The sequence below is a fragment of the Cucurbita maxima genome, unplaced genomic scaffold (assembly GCF_002738345.1).
Source record: "Cucurbita maxima cultivar Rimu unplaced genomic scaffold, Cmax_1.0 Cma_Scf00018, whole genome shotgun sequence".
Taxonomy (NCBI): Eukaryota; Viridiplantae; Streptophyta; class Magnoliopsida; order Cucurbitales; family Cucurbitaceae; genus Cucurbita; species Cucurbita maxima.
Window position 1 is genome coordinate 735678 of NW_019272034.1, and position 23443 is coordinate 759120.

General features: G+C 36.6%; 6 protein-coding genes and 1 pseudogene across 10 annotated transcripts; 5 read left to right on the plus strand and 2 right to left on the minus strand.

The window, feature by feature from the left end:
* Positions 1-2432: 2432 nt before the first annotated feature.
* LOC111493318 lies at positions 2433-3628 on the plus strand. The gene has a single exon (XM_023142979.1). The coding sequence runs from the start codon at positions 2511-2513 to the stop codon at positions 3084-3086; it is 576 nt and encodes a 191-aa protein (XP_022998747.1). The 5' UTR covers positions 2433-2510; the 3' UTR covers positions 3087-3628.
* Positions 3629-4336: 708 nt separating this feature from the next.
* LOC111492871 lies at positions 4337-6578 on the minus strand (annotated as a pseudogene).
* Positions 6579-7104: 526 nt separating this feature from the next.
* Positions 7105-11697, plus strand: LOC111493011 (3-isopropylmalate dehydrogenase, chloroplastic-like). The gene is made up of 11 exons (XM_023142576.1): positions 7105-7420; positions 7805-7934; positions 8021-8132; positions 8717-8792; positions 8904-8992; positions 9423-9509; positions 9779-9895; positions 9997-10104; positions 10217-10270; positions 10351-10503; positions 11362-11697. The coding sequence occupies exons 1-11, from the start codon at positions 7186-7188 to the stop codon at positions 11434-11436; spliced, it is 1236 nt and encodes a 411-aa protein (XP_022998344.1). The 5' UTR covers positions 7105-7185; the 3' UTR covers positions 11437-11697.
* A 400-nt stretch (positions 11698-12097) lies between these two features.
* Positions 12098-15135, plus strand: LOC111492906. Of its 2 annotated transcripts, XR_002719938.1 has the most exons (6): positions 12099-13148; positions 13663-13745; positions 14088-14199; positions 14357-14409; positions 14663-14947; positions 14983-15135. XR_002719938.1 is itself a non-coding variant. In XM_023142414.1 (5 exons), exons 1-5 carry the CDS (start codon positions 12176-12178, stop codon positions 14804-14806), a joined length of 1365 nt encoding a protein of 454 aa, XP_022998182.1. In that variant the 5' UTR covers positions 12098-12175; the 3' UTR covers positions 14807-15135. The 2 variants fall into 2 exon arrangements, 1 of the variants encoding a protein (XP_022998182.1); XM_023142414.1 differs by having other exon boundaries at positions 12098-13148; positions 14663-15135.
* Positions 15136-16394: 1259 nt separating this feature from the next.
* Positions 16395-19943, plus strand: LOC111492984 (thymidylate kinase). Of its 2 annotated transcripts, XM_023142540.1 has the most exons (7): positions 16454-16569; positions 16845-17002; positions 17286-17642; positions 17911-18022; positions 18292-18351; positions 18917-19021; positions 19634-19943. In XM_023142540.1, the coding sequence occupies exons 2-7, from the start codon at positions 16974-16976 to the stop codon at positions 19748-19750; spliced, it is 780 nt and encodes a 259-aa protein (XP_022998308.1). In that variant the 5' UTR covers positions 16454-16569; positions 16845-16973; the 3' UTR covers positions 19751-19943. The 2 variants fall into 2 exon arrangements, with proteins under 2 accessions (XP_022998309.1, XP_022998308.1); XM_023142541.1 differs by lacking the exon at positions 16845-17002 and having other exon boundaries at positions 16395-16569.
* A 129-nt stretch (positions 19944-20072) lies between these two features.
* LOC111492983 (extensin-1-like) lies at positions 20073-21973 on the minus strand. The gene is made up of 2 exons (XM_023142539.1): positions 21889-21973; positions 20073-21257 (listed from the first exon to the last, which is right to left on the minus strand). Exons 1-2 carry the CDS (start codon positions 21934-21936, stop codon positions 20253-20255), a joined length of 1053 nt encoding a protein of 350 aa, XP_022998307.1. The 5' UTR covers positions 21937-21973; the 3' UTR covers positions 20073-20252.
* On the plus strand, positions 21036-22514 carry LOC111492985. Of its 3 annotated transcripts, XM_023142543.1 has the most exons (4): positions 21036-21124; positions 21203-21252; positions 21485-21565; positions 21869-22514. In XM_023142543.1, exons 3-4 carry the CDS (start codon positions 21506-21508, stop codon positions 22433-22435), a joined length of 627 nt encoding a protein of 208 aa, XP_022998311.1. In that variant the 5' UTR covers positions 21036-21124; positions 21203-21252; positions 21485-21505; the 3' UTR covers positions 22436-22514. The 3 variants fall into 3 exon arrangements, 2 of the variants coding, with proteins under 2 accessions (XP_022998311.1, XP_022998312.1); XR_002719948.1 differs by lacking the exon at positions 21485-21565; XM_023142544.1 differs by lacking the exons at positions 21036-21124; positions 21485-21565 and having other exon boundaries at positions 21142-21252.
* Positions 22515-23443: the final 929 nt, after the last annotated feature.

Here is a 23443-nt window from a genome sequence, read left to right on the forward strand (position 1 = left end):
AATAAACGTGAACTGTTCCTCGAATAAAATTACAAATATAGGATAGTAACGTTGTGAGGGAAGCATAATTGATGCGAATCAAAATCTCGACCAAATGACAAATACTCGAAAAAGATACGACACGGAATAGTAGAAATTGGGAAGGAATAAAAGGAATGATATTTTAAAAGGTGAGAAAAAGAAAAGTGAAAAAAAAAAAAAAAAAAAAAAAAAAAAAAAAAAAAAAAAAAAAAAAAAAAAAAAAAAAAAANAAAGATTAAAAGAAAAATATTCTTGCTGTCTCTTCTTCCTTTCATTTCCCTCTCTTGCAAAGAAGGTTCTTCCAAAACAGAATCCTCCTTTTATCCCCATTTTCCTTTCCAAAAAAAAAAAAAAAAAAAAATAATAATAATCATATATAACCGTGCTCTAAAACCCCGAGAGACTGAGCAGTCGATCTTTCAAATAGTTAGCTATCGTTTAGTGTTCAACGAGTATTAGGATCGAAAAATTGAACTGTCTATCTATAATACGATTATAGATATCTTATGTAATTTAAAGAGACGTGTTTGAATAGTTATGATATCAATATATTATTGGGATTAACGATGATAATTATTATATAAATTAAAAAGAAGAAACTTTTATTTATATGATAGATCAGTTTCATTGGGCCAAGGTCCAAAAGTTCAGGCCCAATACAGAGTAGGCCCATTGTTCAGCCCAATAAAGCAAACTGTGAATTCTTGGCAACCCAATCTCGTTTAAAGGCCAAGCCCACTAAAGTAATGGTATTTTAAAAATCTTTGAATTTTATAATAAAATCTCTCTCTCGATTTTGGATTAAATTTTAAATTTTATACTTAATAGGTTATTCTTTTTTTTTTTAATTTTAATTAATAAATCGATTATACACCCAATTAAAAGTTTAGGAATTTATCAAACCATATTAATAATAATTTCTTCAAAATAAATGACATTTATCGATCGCTCACCTAATAAAATTCATTTTTTAAATGGAAAAGATGGAATTAAAAGTGAGTTTAATATAAATTATTTATATTATTATACTTTTGTTTTGTTTATTATTATTGTTGTGGTGATGGTTTTCTCCAAAGAAAATAAAAATAATAAAAGCATGTCACACACAATAATAATTTACACATTAGATATAGGTTTTTGAAAGAGACAGTGATGGAATCCCACGCCCATAATTAAAGGAGACAAAAAAAAAACATTAAGAATTTAAGTCAAACCCAAAAGGTTGACTTACTATAATTTTCTACTTTTTTTTTTTTTTATTTGAAAACCATTTTTCCCGTTCACATATTTTTAGCTTGATTAATGGGTAGCTAAATTTTGAAATTTGTTTTTATATTAATTCTAAAATTTTAATTTTGTATTTAATAAGTTATTATAAAAAATAAAATAAAAATTAAGTGATTATACGAACTTCAATTTCAATTTTGTCTTTTATTTATTTATATATATATAGTTCTAAAACAAAAGAAATTTAAATAATAATAATGTTGGATGATGAAAGTCGCACATCGGTTAATTTAGGGAATGGTCATGGGTTTATAATCTAAAAATACACTCTCCGTTGGTATGAGGCCTTTTGGGAAGCCCAAAGCAAAGCCATGAGAGCTTATGCTCAAAGTGGACAATATCATACCATTGTGGAGAGTCGTGTTCGTTTAACAAATAATAATAATAAAAAAAGTAAGCAATTAATGTGATTAGGTGCATAATTGAAAAGAAAACAATCCAATATTCTGTCTCTTCCTCTCCTTGATTGATGGGAACAAAAAAAGTGCATATTTCTTTGTTTCTTCTACTCCACTTTGTATTTTTATAAATTTACTTTAACATACCTCTTTAATTACATTTCAACTACCAAAGTGTAGTTGCTTCAACGTACCCATTATAAGTTTATATTTTTTTGTTCATTTTCTTAATTAAAATATTATTTTTATTATTGTGAATTTTTATCAAATTTAATAAAATAATGATAATTATCATTTGTATCCATTATTTATAAATAAAAAAATGAACCAACATCAAATTTGTCAAAGAAGAAAATAGAAATTAAAAAAAAAAAAAAGTTAGAAATAAAGTTTTGGTCACAAAAGTCCACCATATTTTCCACTTTATTTTATTTATAAAAAAAAACTATAATTTCAAGTTATCATATTTTTATTGAATAATCAAAATACATTATCCTTGTGATTAAATTAACACAAAGTAAATTAAATTAAATTAAACCGACTTTTTTTTTTTGTATAATAAGAATATATATATATAGTATTTTTAAAATTCAAAGAAGAAAAAGTCAGTCAAAAGACAAAAAAAGAAAAAAAAGAAAAAAAAAGAAAATAATTCTCTCTCTCTCTCTTTCTCTCTATGTTGGGGTGTATAAAAACGTCCATATCTCTGTCTCTCAAAATGCATCATTCACAGGAGCATACTCAACAAGAACAGAGGAACGCCACAGAGAAGAATCATTCAGCCATTTTCAGCCATTTTCGGCCATGGATTGGTTCTCATGGCTTTCAAAAACGACACTAGATCCTTCTCTCGTCTACGAATACGGCCTCGCCTTATCCCACAACGAGCTCGAACAGGAAGACATCGTCTATTTCAACCACGAATTTCTCCAGAGCATCGGAATCTCCATTGCCAAGCACCGTCTCGAGATCCTCAAGCTAGCTCGCAAGGACGGTGCTCTCCATCCTCGCCCGATCACTCGTCTCCTTCTCGCAATCAAGAGAACCAAGCGCTGTTTCGCCAAGTTGATTCGCAATTTCTCTGTCCATGATGGAGACGACAGCAAAGCCCTAGTCGTCGTCCCTAAATCGACCTATTCTGGGAAATTGCTGAAGAGGAATAAGAAATTGATGGTCGCGAAACAGCAGGGGAGGTTTCTACTCACTAATGGAAGTCCGGCGCCAGGTGTGTGGCCGCGAATCGAGAGCTTCTCCGGTCCGCTTGTGTACGATCTTCGCCGGGATGAGAAAAAGGAGGAGGAGGAGGAGGATGGTTACTGGAGCAATGGCGTTGAGGAGATCAGGTGGGATACGATGTTTCAGAATTTGAAACCTACATAAGTCCTGAAAATTGTGTTGACATTAGAATTTCGAATTCTTAGCCAGATTTTAAGATCAAAATTTCTAGTATGATTTTAGAAACATTTGTAGATTTCACTTGTTTCTGTTTTGGATTTCCCCAATTCTTTTGTTTGGGTTAATTTGATGGTGAGAGATAGGTTTTTGTGTTCTACCACCAACAGTAGGATTAGAATTTAGTATATTACTAAGGCTTGGGAATCGGGAATTGGGAATGCTTCATTTTGTTTCTTTCTTTTTTAGTGGTGGGTCTAGCAGAATGCAAGCTTTAGGAACAAGGCTCTGATTCAAAATCATGTTGTCTTCTCTTTTATTCTTCACTTTTCTTGAACAATCATTCATGCCCTTTAGGTCTCTTTTTCTAACAGGCATGAATTAGATCTTGATTTTGTTTAGGAGATCATAATCTCTGCCAAACCCAGCTTTTGTTCTTGTGGCTTGAGGTTTGTAATGTTATGTTGTAATATTGATATGTCATTATTCTCAGTTAATACCATTTTCTTAGCTCTTTGCAGTTGACTGTTCCTATCTCTCTCCTTTTTTGTTCTATCTCAAGACAACTTTTTCTCTGCTGAGAAATTTTGTTTCTTACTGTGGAAGAAAGTTTGATGTGCTTTGATTACTATGGAGAAATCATTAACTTTGACAACTATGTTCAAACTTTCAAGCATCCCCACTCTGTCTCTCTCGAGTTTTTCCGTGAGACCCCACTAATATGTAGCGGGCCAAAACGGACAATATATGCTAGCTGTCACAGGGCAGTATGCCAGCGGGGACGCTGAAGGGAGGTGGATTGTGAGATCCCACATCAGTTGGAGAGGAGAACAAAGTGTAGAAACCTCTCCTTAAGAGAAATGTTTTAAAACCGTAAGGTTGATGGCGATACGGAACGGACTAAAACGGACAATATCTGCTAGCGGTGGACTTCGACTGTTACAAATGGTATAAGAGCCAGACACCGGACGATGTGATAGCGAAGACGCTGGCCACTACGCTCCAAAAGGTGTGCTTCAAATTTAAAAGCGAATAGCTAAAAATGCCTAACCATTATTCTGAAATTTCTTTTGGTATCCCATTTCATTTGTAGTTAATAGTTACAACATTAAGATACATACAATACCAGTACAGTACAGGCATTTCACAAGAAAGCCAAATACACAACTTTTAGAACTCAGCTAATACAAGTTGACCAAAGCCAAGAGAATCCTCTTTAAGTCAGTCTATCATCTTCCAAACATCAATGAACTGAACTTTGAGGCAAGCGGAATGAGCCACTGGAGTAAAGCATTCGATAAACTGGCCTCAATCGAATCGTAAGAATTAAGCTTAAGATCGAACCGAACCCCCCCACGCCTGAAAGAACGAAAAAAGTGATTCTAAAACACTGTTGGCCGATGCAGGTTATCGAACCTTGCTTCGCAGCCTCATTGTCGTATAAAATACTGGCTAGAAAAACTGAGAAAAGAGCTGCTCCAATTGGATTCCCCAGCAGCATGAAGTTTAAGATCACTCCAAAGTTCTTGAGGCCAAAAATCTCAGATGCCATACGGATCATCATAGAATATAGAACTCCAAAACTGATACCAGTGAAACCTGTGGCAATGTAGAGAGTACCCGTGAGGCCAGACGCATATAGGAGGAATGCTATTGCCATGAGTATCAGTGCAAACATCATCCACAGCGAGCGAGGTATCATTCTTGACCTGCATTGAGCAACCATGGCCGAACCAATGAGCAAAACACTCGACCTGTTTTTGCAAACAGAAAACCAAAGAAATTTACCTGACGAAGTGTTCAGAAATAACACCAGAGCCTAAACGACCGATAAAGTTGCATAAGCTGAAAAGAGCCAACAGCAACGTCGTGTCGTTAACACCTAAAGAAATCCCAATTTGAGACAAATTGTTGAGAATCGTTATTCCCGGACCGACCCCGAGGAAGTACGAGAACCAAAGCAGCCAAAAATCAGCTTTGATAACAGCTTCATGGAAATTGAAATCTTCCCCTCTTTTAGGTCTTCTCTTCTCCTTATGAATGGCCCCCTCTCCTAAAGCAAGAAGTGTTTCTGCATCTGATCCATCATCATCATTCTCATAGAAACCTTTAAGATTTGTAGATGAGGAAGATGGTGTCAATAAAGGTTCTATTTCGGATGATGAATCGCTTTCTCCAGAAGCTAAAGCTTCGGCAGACTCAAGTCGAGGCTCAAGTTTCATCGTCTTGGTAGAACAAATGGTCATTTTTAGGGAACTGCAAGAGGAGACATTAATAGAACAACCATTATGGCAACTAAGAGGTATGCCACAGCATCACTAGGGGTGGTTTTTGCATATAGAATTGTGGTGGAGACTAGAAAAACAGCTAGCAAGACACAAGCAGCTTGTGTGAAAAGAAAATGGCCACGCTCAAATGGATCCTCTGAAGCAGCCGGAGTACAAGGCCGAACAAAGTACATCAAGGCTATGCAAAAAATGGGTATCCCTATTGCAAGAAACAGCAGCAAATCCGAAGCTGACTTCCTGAAAACCAAGCTGTATATCACCGTGTATACAGCAGCACCAAGCCCGGCATAGCCTTTCAGAATGCCAGAAACAGTACCTCTGCTGAGCGGGAAGTTCCTCATGTTGGTTACCAGCACAGCCGTTGCGAACCATGCATTGCTATTTGTAGCAATACAATGTGTGAGCCATAGCTGCCATCACACGCAGAAGTAAATGTTAAAGCACATAATGTAGGGGAGAGTGTAGGATTATTGGGAGGAGTCCAGGTTGACTAATTTAGGGAATGATCGTGGGTCTTTGTTCGAAGGCTACAGAGAAAGGAGTCGAGCCTCGATTAAGGGAAGGCTGATCGAGGGCTACAAAGGCCTCAGTGAAGGTTTTATAGTGTGTACTTTGATTATGGGTTTACAAGTAAGGAATACATCCCCATTAGTACGAGGCATTTTGAGAAACAAAAAGTAAAGCTATGAGAGCTTATGCTCAAAGTAGTCAATATCATAGTATTGTGGTGAGACGGTGAGATTTCGACCGTTCGAGTTAAAAGATTGAACTCACCAGCCAATAAGGCATACTGGGGAGAGTTTGCTAACAGCAAGCCAAATAGCTCCATAGCCCAGAAAGCAACACACAGAACCAACCAAAACCAATGCCCATGGAGGAAATATGTTGTAAGCAAGTCCAGGAAGCAGCCCCACGCTCTCCCCGATGTCATTAGCCACTCCGAGAATCGTAAGCTGCTGCTGATTCAAACCCAGAACGGATTTAAGCAAGTGGGAATAAAGAGAAAAGTTATAAGAAGAAGCACTAGCTATTTGAACCCAAACAGCAGCAGCCAAGCCCACCCATGGCGGCCTACTTCCCCCTTTCAAGACCAGCTTCAGCATCCCCTTAAGTTTAGGCCAAAACCCTCAAAAGAACAACAAAAACCCAGATGGAAAAAGGATTGAATTGCTAGTTTTGAGTGTTCAAAAGGGTTTGTTAGATAAGTTAAAATTTTGAAGCAATTTAAGGGTTCGGTGCGAATGGACAATGGCGTGGACGCCGCTGTCAACAGAACACGCAGTCCTAGGAAGGCAAGAACCACTTCAACATTGTGTTGTTTTCTTCTTCATCATGCCCGTTGCTCGATCCTCCTTCCACAGCTTCTTCAAATTATGACATGTTTTTAATCTCTAAATTATAAATTAATTTATTTATCATTTTTTTTATTTAGTTTTTTTTTAAAATATATGTAAAAAGATAAATAATAAAATAAAGAACGCATGCATGGAATTAGTATTTATGCAAATAAGGTAATGTATATTAATTTTATTTTCTTCTTAATTATTAAAATTGTTGGATAAATTAGTGATAATTGGGTAAAAAAAAAGGAATGTGGGTCCCACGTGATTCGAAGAATAATTTAAATAAAAGAGTAAATTTTGAGTTAAAATTGTGAAATTGTGCATTTTGTCGAAGTGGAATCTTACGCAAAAAAACGAATAAATAGAGAAAAGAGAAGCCAATCGCTGCAACTCCCACAGCGCATTCTTTTTACATTTCTTTATCTCACTGTTTCGAGCTCCCTGCTTTCTTCATCCATGGCGGCGGCGGCGGCGGCGGCGGCGACTCTGCATCTCAACGCAAAGCCATCCAACTTTTTCTCCCCATCTATTAGCCTTTCAAAGACATCGCCCAAGCTTTTCCGAGTCACTTGCTCTGCTGGAACTTCTCCTTCTCGGCGTTTCAATATCGCTCTGCTTCCTGGCGATGGTGTTGGCCCCGAAGTTATTGCCGTTGCGAAGGATGTTCTCAATCTCGCTGCTTCGCTTGAAGGTCCCTCTAATCTGTCTTTGTTTCTCCATTTTCATTTTCATTTCTGTTGGGACGCTGTTGGAGTTGCGTGAAGAGAATTTATGATGCTTGTTTGATTTTGGTGTTGCTTTTGTGTTATATATGGTAGTGTTTGGGTCTATGTATTGTCGAAGGAATACTGGATTCTTTAATTTAGACGTTCAGTATATGGATTTCTTTGTAATTATGTGCACTGCAATCAGATTGAAGACAGTAATAGGGATTAATTGTTTGCTGAAACGAACTTAGGAAATTGCGAAGAGCTGAAGAAAGTTGAATGAGTTTCCTTTCTGCGTCATGTTGTAAAATTGTTGGGTGAGATATTTTTTCGTTTCTATTTTTGATGAGATTGGCTTGTTTCGTTAGGGATTGGATTTGATTACAAAGAGATGCCTGTGGGCGGAGCTGCACTTGACTTGACCGGGGTTCCATTGCCGGATGAGACGCTTATGGCAGCAAAGCAATCTGATGCTGTTCTATTTGGCGCAATTGGAGGGTATTTTTACTTATATCTTGTGCTAGTACATTGATTTCTTCCTTAAAAACTATTTTAACATCTCATGGCTGTTTCCTTTTATTAAGGTACAAATGGGACGACAATCCAAAACATTTGAAGCCAGAAACTGGGTTGCTTCAACTTCGGAAAGGTCTTGAAGTATTTGCTAATTTGCGACCTGCAACTGTCTTTCCTCAGGTAAATTTCTATGGTATCCTCCCCCACTATTATTTTTGCCATTAAATTACTTTATTTAGTACGAAAAAGGTCATTTGGGACTTGAAACCTTTGATCTCACGGAGGGTAGACAATGCCTCAACTATTAAGCTATGGTCATGCATGGCCAAGGCATTTTGGCATGAATATTCCATATAACACATCAAACAGGTGTTTCAGTTATTTGAAGACAGGGGAAAGTAGTGTGGTTTGAAGCCCTATATTAGCCTTGTTACATGTTAATGCTAGACCTAGCCTCATGGAAAGAGGGATAGATTCAAAATTATGAATTAATAATGACATGACCTAATATGTTGGCATATTTCAGTGTCAAGTTGGCAGAACTACTTTTCACTGCTTTGTATTATATTCAGTGGTCAGTTTGCTTATACAACTGTTACTTCTAAATGAAACATGAAAGCATATACCAGTAATAATTTTCATTGAGATGCATAAATTCGTGTGCAGTCCTGTGAGTTTGTGAGGATTCACCTGTCGATAAAAGGTTAAAGTCTTATATGTGGTACTCTATTGCCTATTGATTATTCCATTTCTTACCCTTTCAGTTGGTGAACGCTTCAACTTTGAAGAGAGAGGTTGCTGAAGGTGTTGATCTCATGGTCGTGAGGGAACTCACTGGAGGTAAAATTTTGCCCCTCCCATATGAAACGTGGTTGCATGCCTTGATTTCCCTCCATTTCTCAATTTTGGGGTTTTGAATAAAGGTGCCATGATTTCTTCCACCTGTATTAGGTATTTATTTTGGGCAACCAAGAGGTTTTAAAACCAGTGAAGATGGGGAAGAAATTGGATTTAATACTGAAGTGTATGCAGCACATGAGGTAATTTTTTTTTTCTTTCTATTTTTAATTCAACTTCCTCGTGAACTTGCATATAAAGTCTTCAACTATTTATTCTTATACCACATGCTCTTATCTTTGTTAAAAGAAAAAAAATTCAGATCAGCGTTCCTTCCTGATTCTTGCTTACTCAACAATTTCATGCTAATTGACGAATCCCTCCTTCAAAGTGATCATTCACGCATGCATGAAAAAGTTATTCCCTCCCCCACCCCCCTTCTCCTCTCTCTTTCTTTCCTTCCTCTTTTCTTTAACCATAAAAAGCATTGCTATTTTATATAAATCTTAAATTAGAAGATTTGTTGTTCTACATTTCATTTTTCTGGAAATTAAGATTACATGTTTAATTTGTCTTCATAACCCAAATAAGCCCCTTCTTATTTTATGAACTATATATGATCTTCTATGTCAGATTGATCGGGTTGCTCGAGTGGCATTTGAGAATGCTCGGAAGCGACAAGGAAGAGTTTGCTCTGTGGATAAAGCAAATGTGTTGGAGGTGCGTAAGTCTTTGATCAGTTTTTTTTCCCTTGAGAGAACAACTTCAGACCATTCATTTATTTTGCTAGAAACAAGTTCAAAGTTCAATTTTGAGAATGGCTGTCTAGTACAAATTTCTCGAAATTTTGCTGAAGAGTAATGATTAAGATCAAGCATTCAGTTTAGGATTTCCCTGTTTTATTTATATATTAATCTTACATTTCAGCTCAATATATTATGTACAGTCTATGATGTAGAAACCTTACTATAGAACTGACTATTGGGCAGGCATCAATGCTTTGGAGGAAAAGAGTGACAGCAATTGCTGCAGAATATCCTGATATCGAACTCTCGCACATGTACGTTGATAATGCTGCAATGCAGCTAATTCGTAATCCAAAGCAGGTCTGCATTGAAAGTAATCTTGTTGTCCATTTGCTGTGAATTTCATAACTCTTCTGATAGGAAAGTTGGGTTTTATTGGGACTGATTGTGGAAATTTGCAGTTTGATACAATTTTGACAAACAACATATTTGGTGATATTTTGTCGGATGCCGCTTCCATGATTACTGGAAGTATTGGGATGCTTCCATCTGCAAGTCTTCGTGAATCGGTAGTCAAAATCATTCTCTTGCATTGTTATTCTGGTTTTTTGAAAGAAGTTGTAGATTTATCTGGCGATCTAAATTTTTTACATTTCCCTTCTAATAAAATCGTTTGCACAGGGACCTGGACTTTTTGAACCTATACATGGTTCAGCTCCTGATATTGCTGGACAGGTTTGTGTTGTTAAAAGATCAAAATAATTTCCCAAGGATGCAAAGTGTTCTGCTATGAAATGACATGGTGCTGTCTGTAGGATAAGGCAAATCCATTGGCAACAGTTCTCAGTGCTGCTATGCTTCTTAAGTACGGCATTGGTGAAGAAAGTGCTGCCAAAAGAATTGAGGCTGCAGTTTTGGATACTCTAGAAAGAGGATTTAGAACCGGTGACATATACTCAGCTGGATGTGTACGTAACTTTTCTCTTGCTCTCTCTCTTTTACTTTATTGTAGTCATTGCATCCGGTAAAAGGTCGAGATATCGACCTAATCAAACTGATACCTACCAACAAGACCAGAACATCTGGTGGGGGAAAGGGTGAAAATCTTGACGAAACTGTCGTCCAGTAGTAATCAAATGACCTCAACCAAATATGTTTTCACTATCATGAAAGTTAATAATTTAGCTAGTTTTTGCGCCTAAACCAATCAAATTGAGTTGGATTGCAGAGTTGGGTTGTTTATATTACTTGTTTTACTGCCCTTGGGATTGTGTACAGTTTTTTGCTCCTAGCAAATAAAAGAAAGGCGTTTACATAAAAACGATAGGTTCCCTTACATCGAAGTACTTCGAGTTTTTTTTTTCTTTTCTTGGGTGTGGTGATTCGGGAGTTCTAAAATTTTAACTTCCGAGTTGACTACAAAAGATTAGAGGTTCGAATTTGTAACGACCCTAGCCCACCGTTAACAGATATTGTCCTCTTTGGGCTTTTCCTTCCGGACTTCCCCTCAAGGCTCTAAAACACATCTTAGTTACACAGCGGAACCGGTACTCATCTAGATACTGTCCTCTTTGGGCTTTCCTTTCTGGGCTTCTCTATTACGCGTCTGCTAGGAAAAGGTTTTCACCTCCTTTATCCTCTCGGCCCAACCAATGTGGCAGCATCTATTCCCCCTTGTATTCAACTTCAAATCCAAATTTACATTTTCATGGCAATTGTAATACATTCTTATACCCAGTTCCTCATCTCTTCCTCCCTTATACTTTTAATAACTATTATCTCTAATTCCTCTGCTTGGTCATCCTAAGATTTGCTTGACTTCACAGAAACTAGTGGGCTGCAAGGCGATGGGCGAGGAACTATTAAAGTCGATCGAGTCCCATAAACTCGCTACAGTTTGAGTCGAAAACGTTGAGGGATCCTACACTCGCCTCTCTTTCAGTTTCTTTTCAAATGCGCACTAATAACGGTTTCAACTCACAGTTCGGGTGCTATTCCACAATTTGGTTGCATTTTGTATGCTTGGCATCTGTATGAACAAGTTGAGTTTATGGTGTCTTTCATTTTTTCAGAACTATAACTCTCTATCGTTTCAGGTAGGAAGCATTTTGAGAATACTCTGCATGAATTATTCACAGACAAATTTGCTTCTTCTTTCCCAATTTTCTATTCCCACTGTATAATTTTTTAACACAAACAAAGGTTTAGTTCTTACAATAGTTTTTAAACTCAATTTTGTTTCTATTTGGTTTCCATATTTTTAAAACTAATACCCTTCGCTTAATATTTGAATTTCAAAGGTCAATTTTTAATTTAGTGTTTTGGGCACTGAACTTAAAAAATTAATATATATATTTAATATATTACAAACTTAAATTAATATATTTATCAAAAACTTATTACACAGAATATATGTTAATTAGTGTTGAAAAATTATCCATAGATTAAATTATAATTATAGGAAACAAAAGTTTAAATTTTACCTAACAATTAAAGAAAACAATTCAAAATATATTATTCTCGGGTGACCCGACCCGGCTGTGCTGGCCAGCTTCCGTAGGCTCATTTCTGAAACCCTAGTCACCTTCTTCCTCTTGTCTATCAAAACCTCACTCCAAACCTTCTTCAGTTCCTCTTCCGATGGCGCTTCAACTCAGCCTCAGACCCAAACACCCTAAAACTCTCACCAATCCTTCTCTCATCCACCTCTTCTCCTCCAATTCCTCCGCCCCATCTGATCCGAATGACGAGCCCACCGATAGTTCTTCCTCCGCCGACACTGGCTCAGCTCAGTCTCCCATGTCCTCTTACTTCAGCGATGTTAAAGCTCGCCTCAAACAGCAGCAGCAATCCCCTTCTCCATCGAGTGCTAGAAAGCCTTCGTATCCATTCACTTCTGTCCCGAATCGATCGAGTTCTCCGGCTTCGAAAGCCGCTTCACTCGAAGAAATCAGAAAGAATCTCTCTGAGTTTCGCAGTCGATCGTCTGTGCCTCCTCCCTCCGAGCTTGGCCCTACACCATCTTCAGCTTCTTCGTCCTGGCAGCGTGGTATCTCGTTTCAAGAGCTTTACAAGAGGAATGCGATGAGGAAGGGCGATGATGGTAGTGCACCTGAAAGTGGCCGTAGCGGCATGCTGTCGTTCGATTCTATTCGGGAGAGCTTGCGGCAGGTGAGTTCATCGAAGGCGATGCAAAATGAACGGAAGAGTGGGGATTCAATGTCGTTATCGGCATTTAAGAACAGCTTGAAATTGAAACCGATGGACCCGGCGTCGACATCGGTGTTTGGTGGAACAGAGAGGTTGCCTGCGTCGGTTTTCGGGAAGGAGATGATGGACAGAAAACAAGGGGAGAACGAGGGAATGAAGACTGAGTTTGTGAAGATGTATAGCCATGGGGAATTGGGGACCAAGTTGAGAGCTCTGAGGCCAGAAAAAGAAAAAGGGAAGAATTGGTTTTCATTGACGGAGTTGAATGAGAGGTTGATGAAGCTAAGGACAATGGAGGAGAAGGAAACCGAGTCGAAAATTGGGGGGATTTCATTCCAGGATTTGAGGGAGAGCTTGGTGAAGATGAAGATGTCTGATGATGAAAAGGCAAAGAAAACGACAAGTGAGTAAACAAATTCATGCACAGTTGGGAATTACAACTAGTTTTCTTTGAAATTGTTAAAAGAAATTTGCATATGTTCTTGAAACTTGGAAGAGAAAGTGGACTGAAAATCTTGCAAAATAAATAGCCATTTAAACGCTGGAACGGTAAAAGGGAAGAATTGAAGCCATTTTAAGTGCATTATTTCTTTAGCCGGTCATGTAGAGATTATGAACCATTAAGGGCTGTTTTTAGATGCTTTTCTAATTAAGAGTTGAACAATTGGAGAGCGTGAGCTCAAGGAAAGGTGGCTACTTGGCTAAGATTTAATATTAGGGTCAGATTGTAACTTTATGAGAATAGTCAAAGTGCACTCAAGCTGGCATGAACACTCCCAAATATTAGAAAAAAACGATTGAGATAATATAATCTTCACATGTTTGTATATTATGAAGTTTCTTTGTTGGAGCTATTCATTAGAACACTTTTTCTAGAGTCATTGAAAGTTTGAAATTGCTTCATTTTCGGCTCCCAGTCCAGCGGCTCGATATCTTGGGTCAGCTAGGTCGAACACCAAACCATATGCTACAACCTCCTCAGGAACATCTTGTTGAAAAGGTACGTGATTTCAACCAAGTATTGTTAATTAGTTTTAGCGTTTCTTTTTCCATTAACAATTTAAAACTATCATAGCCCTTGAAAGTTATGGTTGCCGAACATCATGACCACACATATTTTCCTGTTCTCTTATCGTTGATGAAAATATTGATTTTTTCTTGTTCCATTCTCCAATTCATCTAAGGTAATGGTATTCCTGATTTTCCTTAATTGTTAAAATACAAGCAAGCTCCTGATTCTCATTTTTAAAGTTGCATTCATAGTTTCACTCTGCAGTTTCTTGTGAAAGTTGAGCTACTTGATTTTGATTTGTCATTTACTCGAATCAGTCATTTTGTGCAGTATTTCCATCCGGATAACATGTCGTCTGCTGAAAAGCTGAAAATCGAGTTAGCAAAAGTCAGAGAAGAATTTAAAATGTCGGAGTCAGACTGTGGATCTGCTCGTGTTCAAGGTAAATCTTTCTTTTCCCCCTTTGTTTTTGCGAGTAATTTGACAGACATGAGACCAGGAGGTTGTTAAGGCTAAAGCAGCTGAATATTTCAAAGTAAAGATTTTGACATCCTTTTTGTTCTTATGATGCTTAATTTCGTTCTCGGTGTCCTCTGCAGTTGCGCAACTTACCACTAAAATCAATCATCTAACTGCTGTCTTGCACAAGAAGGTGAATGCAACCGTATTTTCCTTTCATCCACTCTCCATTTTAAGTTAATATGTACGCTTATCTTGATTCCATTTCATCTCGTATCGAATTTTCATTTCTAGTATTAGGAACCATACCCGTTCTCCCACATGTTTGCATTTTGAATTTGAATCTGTGTTATCAAAAGTGTTGCTGTAAATACACCATATGGGTTCAAATTTTTAGATGGTCTCTGTAGTTAATATTATATATCCATGGTAAATGTGATTCTCAGGATAAGCATTCTAAGAAAGGTCTTCTTGCAATGGTGCAACTGAGAAAAAAGCTACTGAAGTATCTTCGGCGAACCGACTGGGAATCCTACTGTATGGTTCTTAACAAACTCGGTTTTCGAGACAACCCAGATTACAAGAACTGAAGCACAGGTGGTCTCCGTTCTTCTCTTACATGCACTGAAATCGCTTTCCTGAGGTTTGCACTCAGTTTTGTTGGAGAGAGTTCTGTGGAATTACATTAGTTTCATTCATATCATCATATGATATCTATCATGAAGTGAGAGGCTTCTGATTGTTGGCATTGGAAGCTTGGAGATAGACAGTTCATTGATAATGGGAAGTGTAGAATCAATCTCGCAAGTTTTTTTGATTTCAATAGATTGTATTAGCAAATCCTGAGGTGATGTTGTACTGTTTTTGAATTCATTCGTTCTTTAGCTGCAAAAAATGGATTGCCCTGTTCTTGCTGAAATAATGGAGTTGAAAGTGTTGGATGATGAAAGTCCCACATCGGCTAATTTAGAGAATGATCATGGGTTTATAAGTGAGGAATACTAACTCCATTGGTATGAGGCTTTTTGAGAAGCCCAAAGCAAAGCCATGAGAGCTTATGCTCAAAGTGGATAATATCATATCATTGTGGAGAGTCGTGTTCGTCTAACATGGTATAAGAGCCATGTTCTAAACTTAGTTGTGCCAATAGATTGGCAAATCTTCGAATGTCGAACAAAGGACTCCAAAAAGAAAAAAGGAGTCAAGCCTCCTCGAAGGTACGAAGGCAGTAAAAAATGACTAAGATTCCAAAGGAGTTGAGCCTCGATTAAGAGGATGGGGAGGTGTTGGATGATGAAGGTCCCACATCAGCTAATTTAGAGAATAATCATGGGTTTATAAGTGAGGAATGTTAACTCCGTTGGTACGAGATACTTTGGGAAGAATGTTAACTCCGTTGGTACGAGATACTTTGGGAAGCCCAAAGCAAAGCCATGAAAGCCATGAAAGTTTATGCTTAAATGGACAATATCATACAATTGTAGAGAGTCGTGTTCGTCTAACAGAAAGTACTGTGGCTGTGAAACAGTTTATACATTTCCATATTTATATATTTTACACTGAAAACCTTCTTCCTTTTCCAGATTATTTTTTTTTTCTTTTCAATTCTTTTTTCTTCGCAGATATTTTATTTATTTATTTAATTCTTTATTATCTCATCATTGATTAAAGTTTACTATACCTCCAATGATATTGAAAGTGATATAGTTTTATTTTAGTGAGAACTTTAGAAAAAAAATAAAAAAAATAAAAAAAGTATGATAAATAAAGCCTTTATTTTGGCTTTTAGAATTTTACCAAATTATTAATATTTTAAATAAATAAAGTATTTCAACTAGTGGTTAATTGTTTTATTTTTATTAAATCAAATCATCAAAACTAATTATAACTAATTAAATTTCCATTTATATACGTTTTTAAGTTTATTTTACAATCAATTTTAATAATTAATAAAATCGTATAAACTTTCATGTATAATGTATATTTCAAAAATACGGTGGAATAAATTATATTAAACAGATATATGAATTTAATATATATTAAAAAAATTATAATTGAATTATTTTAATTAAATAATTAGTTTTATTTAATTTTAGTAAATCAAGTATATTTAAATTAAAAGTATAAATAAAAATAAAAAATAAAACCCATGCTTTTCCCAAACCTCCATAGGGTTTGGCGCCATTTCATATTGGCCGAAGCAGTCTCTCCCGCGCTTTCTCATTTACTCCCTTTCCCTCGATCTGCCCTATTTTCTAAGCTTTCCACTGAACCTACGCCGTTCGATCTGCCACGAGAAATTCCTTCTCCATCGTCTTCGTCGCTGTGCTGTTGCCGCTTTATCATCTCTAAGGTACGCCTTCCTTCCTCCTCCTCCTCCTCAAGTTTTAGGTTTTCTTTGGTTTTGAGATAAACCTGTGACGAAGACGGCTGTTCTGTATTCGTGAACCTATTAACTTCTTGTTATGAATTTCCGGAAACTTAAAAACCTAGGCTGTTACTTGAGATTGTCCCTCCCTCTCGCTTTCGGCGTGCCATGATTTTTTTTAGGTTTGCGTCATATTGGTTATACGGAAAAGCGAGAGAGTTATTTTGAACTGCGAAACTCACAGTTCCTCTCAATGGCAGGTAAAGCGCTGTTTAGTGCTGTTTGCATCTGCGGGGGTTACGAGTTCTGTTAGTGGTAGTTGATTACTTGGGGATAAAGCTTTCTTTGTGCATACAATTTTACGCAGTTACAAGTTCAGGACATGTTCAATGCTTGCTTCCACAATCTATAGGCCATTGTAAGATTAATTTCTTGTTTTACCTGTGATTCGTGATGTTTAATTTTGGATAATCATTATTATATATTTGTTTTTTGTGAACTATGACGGGAGGATTAGGGTTAGGAATACACTTGATTTTTTTCAATGGTGCAATGCATTTTTTAATATCAAATATGCATTAGATAGTTCTGCTTTAGTCACGGTGATTAATATAGAAGACCTCTCTGATGTTTGTTTGTTTGTCTTTGTCTTTGTTTTTTGTTTTTTGTTTTTTTTCTTGTTTTTTTGTTTTAATTTTTAGGAGTTTTGAAGCAGTAATAGCGAGAAAATCCTCAAGTTTTATACTGAAAGTTTCTTCTAAGGCTTTTATCCGGAATATCCAAATGGGAACGAATCAGAACTCTATACTACAAGGTTGCAACAGTAACTCTAGAGGAGCTTTGGTGGTTCTTGAAGGTTTAGACCGGTGTGGGAAGACTACACAGTCCAGTAGATTAGTCCAGTACTTAGAAGGACTTGGGCATTCTGCCGAACTCTGGCGGTTTCCTGACAGAACTACAAGTGTTGGACAGATGATATCTTCTTATCTTTCAAACAAATCACAGCTGGATGACCACACGATACATCTTCTTTTCAGTGCTAACCGATGGGAAAAAAGGTTTGTTAATTTTTCTTAATACAACTTGCATTTTAGTCTCTTAGATTGATATATTTTCAGTTCCTAACTAGTGATTGAGCTTTCTATGCTGTTAACAAGTAGCAAGCTTCAAAATGAAAAATTGTGAACTGGGTTTTAGAAGTTGCAAGCAAATAGTTGTGAACTTGCGACCCAAACCTTTTTATATCCTCATCTTCTTAGATAAAGAATAATTTATATCTGTCCCAAAAGCATGTGATTTGTGTTTGATTACTGTAATGCCATGCAGATCATTAATGGAAACTAAATTGAAGAGTGGAACCACTCTTATTGTCGATCGGTATTCATATTCAGGGGTGGCCTTTTCATCTGCCAAAGGACTTGGCATTGAATGGTGTAAGGTAAAAGTACAAATAAGCGATGTTACGTGACATGTTTTGTAATTATTGACTTTTCATTTCTTCTTTGCGGTGTCTAAGACACATAGATTCTTTTGTAACTTTCTTAGCCTTAACCCTCCATGATTAGTAGGCTTTGCTTCATTAGTTTTTGGTAGAGGGTCTTCTCATCCCCCTGCGCCTAAGATGTTTTGGTATAGTAATATATTCCCATAGTTTCTTGTAAAAAAAAAATGAAAAGAAAAACGTTGATGCTATGTTGTCCACTGCAGGCGCCGGAGGTTGGCTTGCTAGCTCCAGATCTAGTTCTGTACCTAAACATATCTCCAGAGGTTGGTTAAATTATTATATCATCTTTTTTCTGAAATAATTTTAAATGCATTTATTTGGATGGTTTACCATAATTCACCCTTTCCAACTAGTAAATGAAACGAAGCTATATACACACATATATACATATTGACATTTTTGTATTGTGACTCTTCAAGTCCTTGCTCAGATAGGAACGTTCAACCACGTCCTTGAAGATCATAGAAGCAATTGTATATTTGTATTAGACTTTTCTATGGAATTCAATCAATTGTATTGTTTTAGCATACAATAAGCCGTAGTTTAAGTAGAGCATGTGTTATTACGGACTTATTTTGAAGTTTTTTATTATGCCATTGGTGACAATGGACTTATAAGTATAATAAATTAAAATCAAAAGAATTGTGTCCTTTGTGCAATCTAAGGATAACTATTTTCGTGACTTTATCTAGAAGTACCGCCATTTTTTATCTTAATGATGGAAATGCTTTGATTTGCAACCCCCACCAACAAGACAAATTATCAACTGAAAAACTTCAATCTATGTTATGATTGCTTAATGAATAAGGAGATATGTTGAATGATCAGAAAGCATCAGAAAGAGGAGGATATGGATGTGAGAGATATGAGCAGCTTGAGTTCCAGAGCAAAGTTGCCCAATACTATCAAGTTCTGCATGATTCTTCTTGGAAGGTAACTTGCTTTCTTTAGTCTTGGAAAATTGACAGACTTTATGCATTAGGAATTGCCTTGGGCTTTCGCGTTGGTCATAGTTGAAGCTGACTCTTCATATTTTTTTGGTTAATGAATACTTTTAGTCCTCATGCTTTAGGTTGCACAGTTTAGTTCCTATAGGCTAAGTTTGAAATTTGTAATAATTTGGGCTCGTAACTCTAGCATAGAAACATTCAGTCATTTATTTTGAGATAGTTAAAAATTAGTCCCTATACTTCAGATTTGTTACCATTTGATCCCTCATTTAATTATGTAACAACTTAGTCTTCATAATTTATAAAAAATGTGGTCCTTCACCAATTTTATGATCCAAGTAGGAAAGAAAATCTATTAACAATATTTTTTCACATTAGAGACTAAATTATTACAAATGAATGATGGATAAATTGTCACATAATTAAGTTTAATGATTAAATTTGTCGAGAATTGTAAGTATAGAAACTAAATCATTATATAATAAAGTTTAGTGACAAACCTTCATGCAAGTTGAAAGAGTGATGTTTAGCTTTTTTTTTTTTAAAAAAAAAAGAGGATTGACCGACTGCATTTTGGATTTTTCTTTAATTGCAGGTTATTGATGCTTGCCAACCCATGGAAGATATTGAGAAACAACTACAAGAGATGGTTCTGGAATGTGTCAAGAAATGCCACAATGGGGAACCGCTTTCCCAGCTTTGGTTAAGTTAATGCATTTCTGAAGCTTCAAGTTTTTTTTTTCCCGAGTGTATTTATATTCGACATGTTGAGACCCTGAGGACTTGTCTTGTGTTTTATGTTTCTTAAGTGTAATTTGGATTTCTTTTTACAAAGTTTTAATTTTCAAGCTTTGACCTTATGAATCAGTATGTGAATTAATTGTTAGGAAAGAAAAGTTCAACCATGACACTTGAGAATACAGAGGATATTCCATTTTCTAATTATTAACTAAAGAAAGATCAATTCATTCTAGTTTTGAACATTTTGAGAGGTTAGAGATTTCTATAGCAAAATAATAGTGTTATCTAGTCCATATGTAGAAGTTTTATGCTTTATATATTTCCATCCATAATGTAATCACCATGGTTACAAACGCCTGAAGTCAAACATTACATAGAACTTTTGAAATAGTAAATAACTGTTATGATCAACTAGTTGATGGCTGCTAGATATTGCATTCATAAAGGATTCAGCTCTTTAGATGGTGATGGAATCATGGAGTTGTGAAGGGCGGTTCAGGTGGCAGGGGCACTAATGGTTCATTGAAACCGGTATCTGGTGCTGGTGGTGCAGACACAAAGGGAAATGGATCCTGAGGAATATCTGGAACTTCAGGAACCAGGGGAGGTGGAAGAAAAATAATGGGACGAAACGTGAAAGGCGATGGTTCGGTCGGGATTGATACCAGTGGTGGAGGTAATATAGGGATGAACGGTGGTTGATCTGGTGTGAAATCAAACGGAGGTGGCAGATCAGGCACCAGTGGAGGTAGTGAAAATTCTGGCAGAGGTGGTGAGAAGGTTATTAAAGGTGCTGGATTAGAAAACAGTGGTGGTGGTGAAGGAACCAGAGGTGGTGGAAACCAGGTTGAAGGTGTTGGAGTAGATAGTAATGGCGGTGGTGGTGATGGAACCAAGGGAGGTGGAACCATTTCCGAAGGGACCGGAGTAGATAGTAACGGCGGCGGCGGTGATGGAACCAAGGGAGGTGGGGGAGATGAAGGAGGTGGAGATGGAGTATCAGGTGAAGCCAAAGGTGGCTGCTGATAAACTGGAGGAGATGGCTGCTGATAAACTGGAGGAGATGGCTGCTGATAAACTGGAGGAGCTGGCTGCTGATAAACTGGAGGAGCTGGCTGCTGATAAACTGGAGGAGGGGAAGAAACTAAGGGGGCTGGCTGGTGCTGATAAACTGGAGGAGGGGAAGAAACTAAAGGGGGCAGAGAAGGCCTTGAGGGTGACAAAAATGGGTTATCTGAAGGGGAGATTGGGAAAGGCCACTGGCCACAGGTTCCAAACAAGTATCGGTAAAAAGGATCACAGTTGGATCCTCTGCTTCTGGGTTTGCTTCTGCTTCTGCTTCTGGGTTTGCTTCTCTTTTCTTCATCTTTCCACCCTTTTTTTTCATGTTGATTCTGCTTTTGTTCAGTATCTGCTTCTACAGGTACTTGTTGAGAGATCAGCAGCAGAGCTAAAAGTGCTGCTATCACTACGGTAAGCTTCATTTATGTTTCTTCGGTAATAATCTTGTATGCATTCTGGTGATGTTATATGTTCCAAGTAGAAAAAGGGGCTTATATAGAATAGAATAGAATAGCCTGGTTTGTTTTGTTTCGACCATGGCATGCCTTGAAGTTCGCAATTACAACGTTGATTTCTATACCATTTATGTTTTGACTTCTTGAGTTTCAAAACAGCACAACTCTGATATTTATTAATGCTGCAGCAGCACAGTGAATTAATAGACATGGCTCACAATAGTCACTGCTTGCTACCTTCAAAATTGCGACTTCCAATGCTAATTTATGCAAGTATTCTCTCTCTGAGTAGTTGAATGTTGAAGCCAAAAATTTATGGATAAAATACATTTTTATTTTTGGTGTATTTGAATTTGATTCCAGTTGTTTCCTACGGTTTGAAATTAATTTTTAATTGGTCTCTAGAATTTGAAATTAGTTTCTAGTTTATGAAAGATAAAAATTTTCTTTCATTTTCAGTTTAGATTGGTCCTTAGAATTAGAATTAGAATTTGAATTCTAATTTTCTTTCGTTTTCAATTTACATGAACAAACTTGAATAAATCACAAACTAACGATTAATCCTATGACAGATCATAGAAAACGACGATACCTTGCTTGAAAATCTGTCCTCTAAGAACCTCCTCTGCAAATACTCCATGTCCTCTGCCTTCTCAAGCTGGCTGTGCAGCTATGGCGCCAAGTCTAAGCTCGTCAGAATTGTCCATCCCAGCGGTCACATAGAGCTCCACGACAGTCCCATCTGGGCGGCGGAGATCATGCTCCGAAACCCTGAATTCTCCCTCACTCACTCCCAATCAGCTAATCATCCATGGGCCATTGTCTCACCGGACACGACGCTCATGCTGTGCTGCAAATACGACCTCTTACCGGAAAACAGCGTGGGAAACCCCCAGAAGATGAAGGAAAATGAAGGTTTGGAATCGGATTGTTTGAATGACGGAAAGTGTATGATGTGTTTTGTTCCAAAGGAAAAGGGCGAGAGAACTGTGAGGTGGGAAAGTGGTGATGATTTGAAGGGGAATGATAAAAGAGGGATATTTTTGCAAAATGGGAACATTAGAGGGTCTCCCAAGAGACCATTCGGGTCATCTGATAATTGGGAACCAAATTTGAATAGCATCTCTGAAGAATATTAGAAGTTTGTATTTTGTTTTCCTAGGATTGGATCGAGTTTGGTTAGTTTATTATAATGATGAATCCATAGTTGGTCGATTATGTTAATATGAATGATTATAAATATAGTGTAATATAGAAAATATCAATATATTCATGATGCTTAATATGAATGATTATAAATATAGAAAATATCAATATATTCATGATAGAATAATTCATGATGCTTAATATGAATTTGATTATTGTTGATGCTATGTTATAAGATCAAGGACTACAAAACTTACGTGCTTGGATTCTTTATGTTCAATTCTAGGTGATGTTCCTGATATGTGAAGTTTTCTATTAGAAATATCTAGAGATTGATTTTGTCATCCAATCTTGAATTTATATCCAGGTAATTTTTAGGTTTTTTTAAGTACTTCTAATGTTTTATAGATTACATTTAGTGTTTTTTCTAGGTTTGGAAAAGTGCGGATTTTCAAGGGAATCTTATGATATATTGGGAATTTCTCATGATAATCATCCACGTCTAAAGCGTATCTTAATGCCTGAAAGTTGGGTAGGATGACTCTTACATAAGGATTATATTGCCCCCAATTTTTATGAAATACAAGATGCTCATTAAATAATACGAAACGAATCTTCACTTCGACAACTCAAGATATTCAAATACATTTCTATGTTCTCTTATAGATATAGCATAGTAATTGAAGTCTCATTCATCTTATTATTATTGATTAAAAATATAAATAAAAAAATATAATTAGAGATTTGGTGAGATCATCAAATTTTTAAGACTTATTTTGGATGAGCCAAGCTAATAGGATGAACTAAATGAGTTTGTTATATAAACGTATATGTATATATAAACGCTGCTTTAGAAAAAAATATTAGAATGTGTTGACGCAATATTAATTTAAATTTTAATGGTTTAGTTGAAGATAATATAAGATTCAAATGGACTTAGGACAAAAATACTACTTTTATTTTACAAATAATGGAATAATAACACCCACACCACTTGTGTG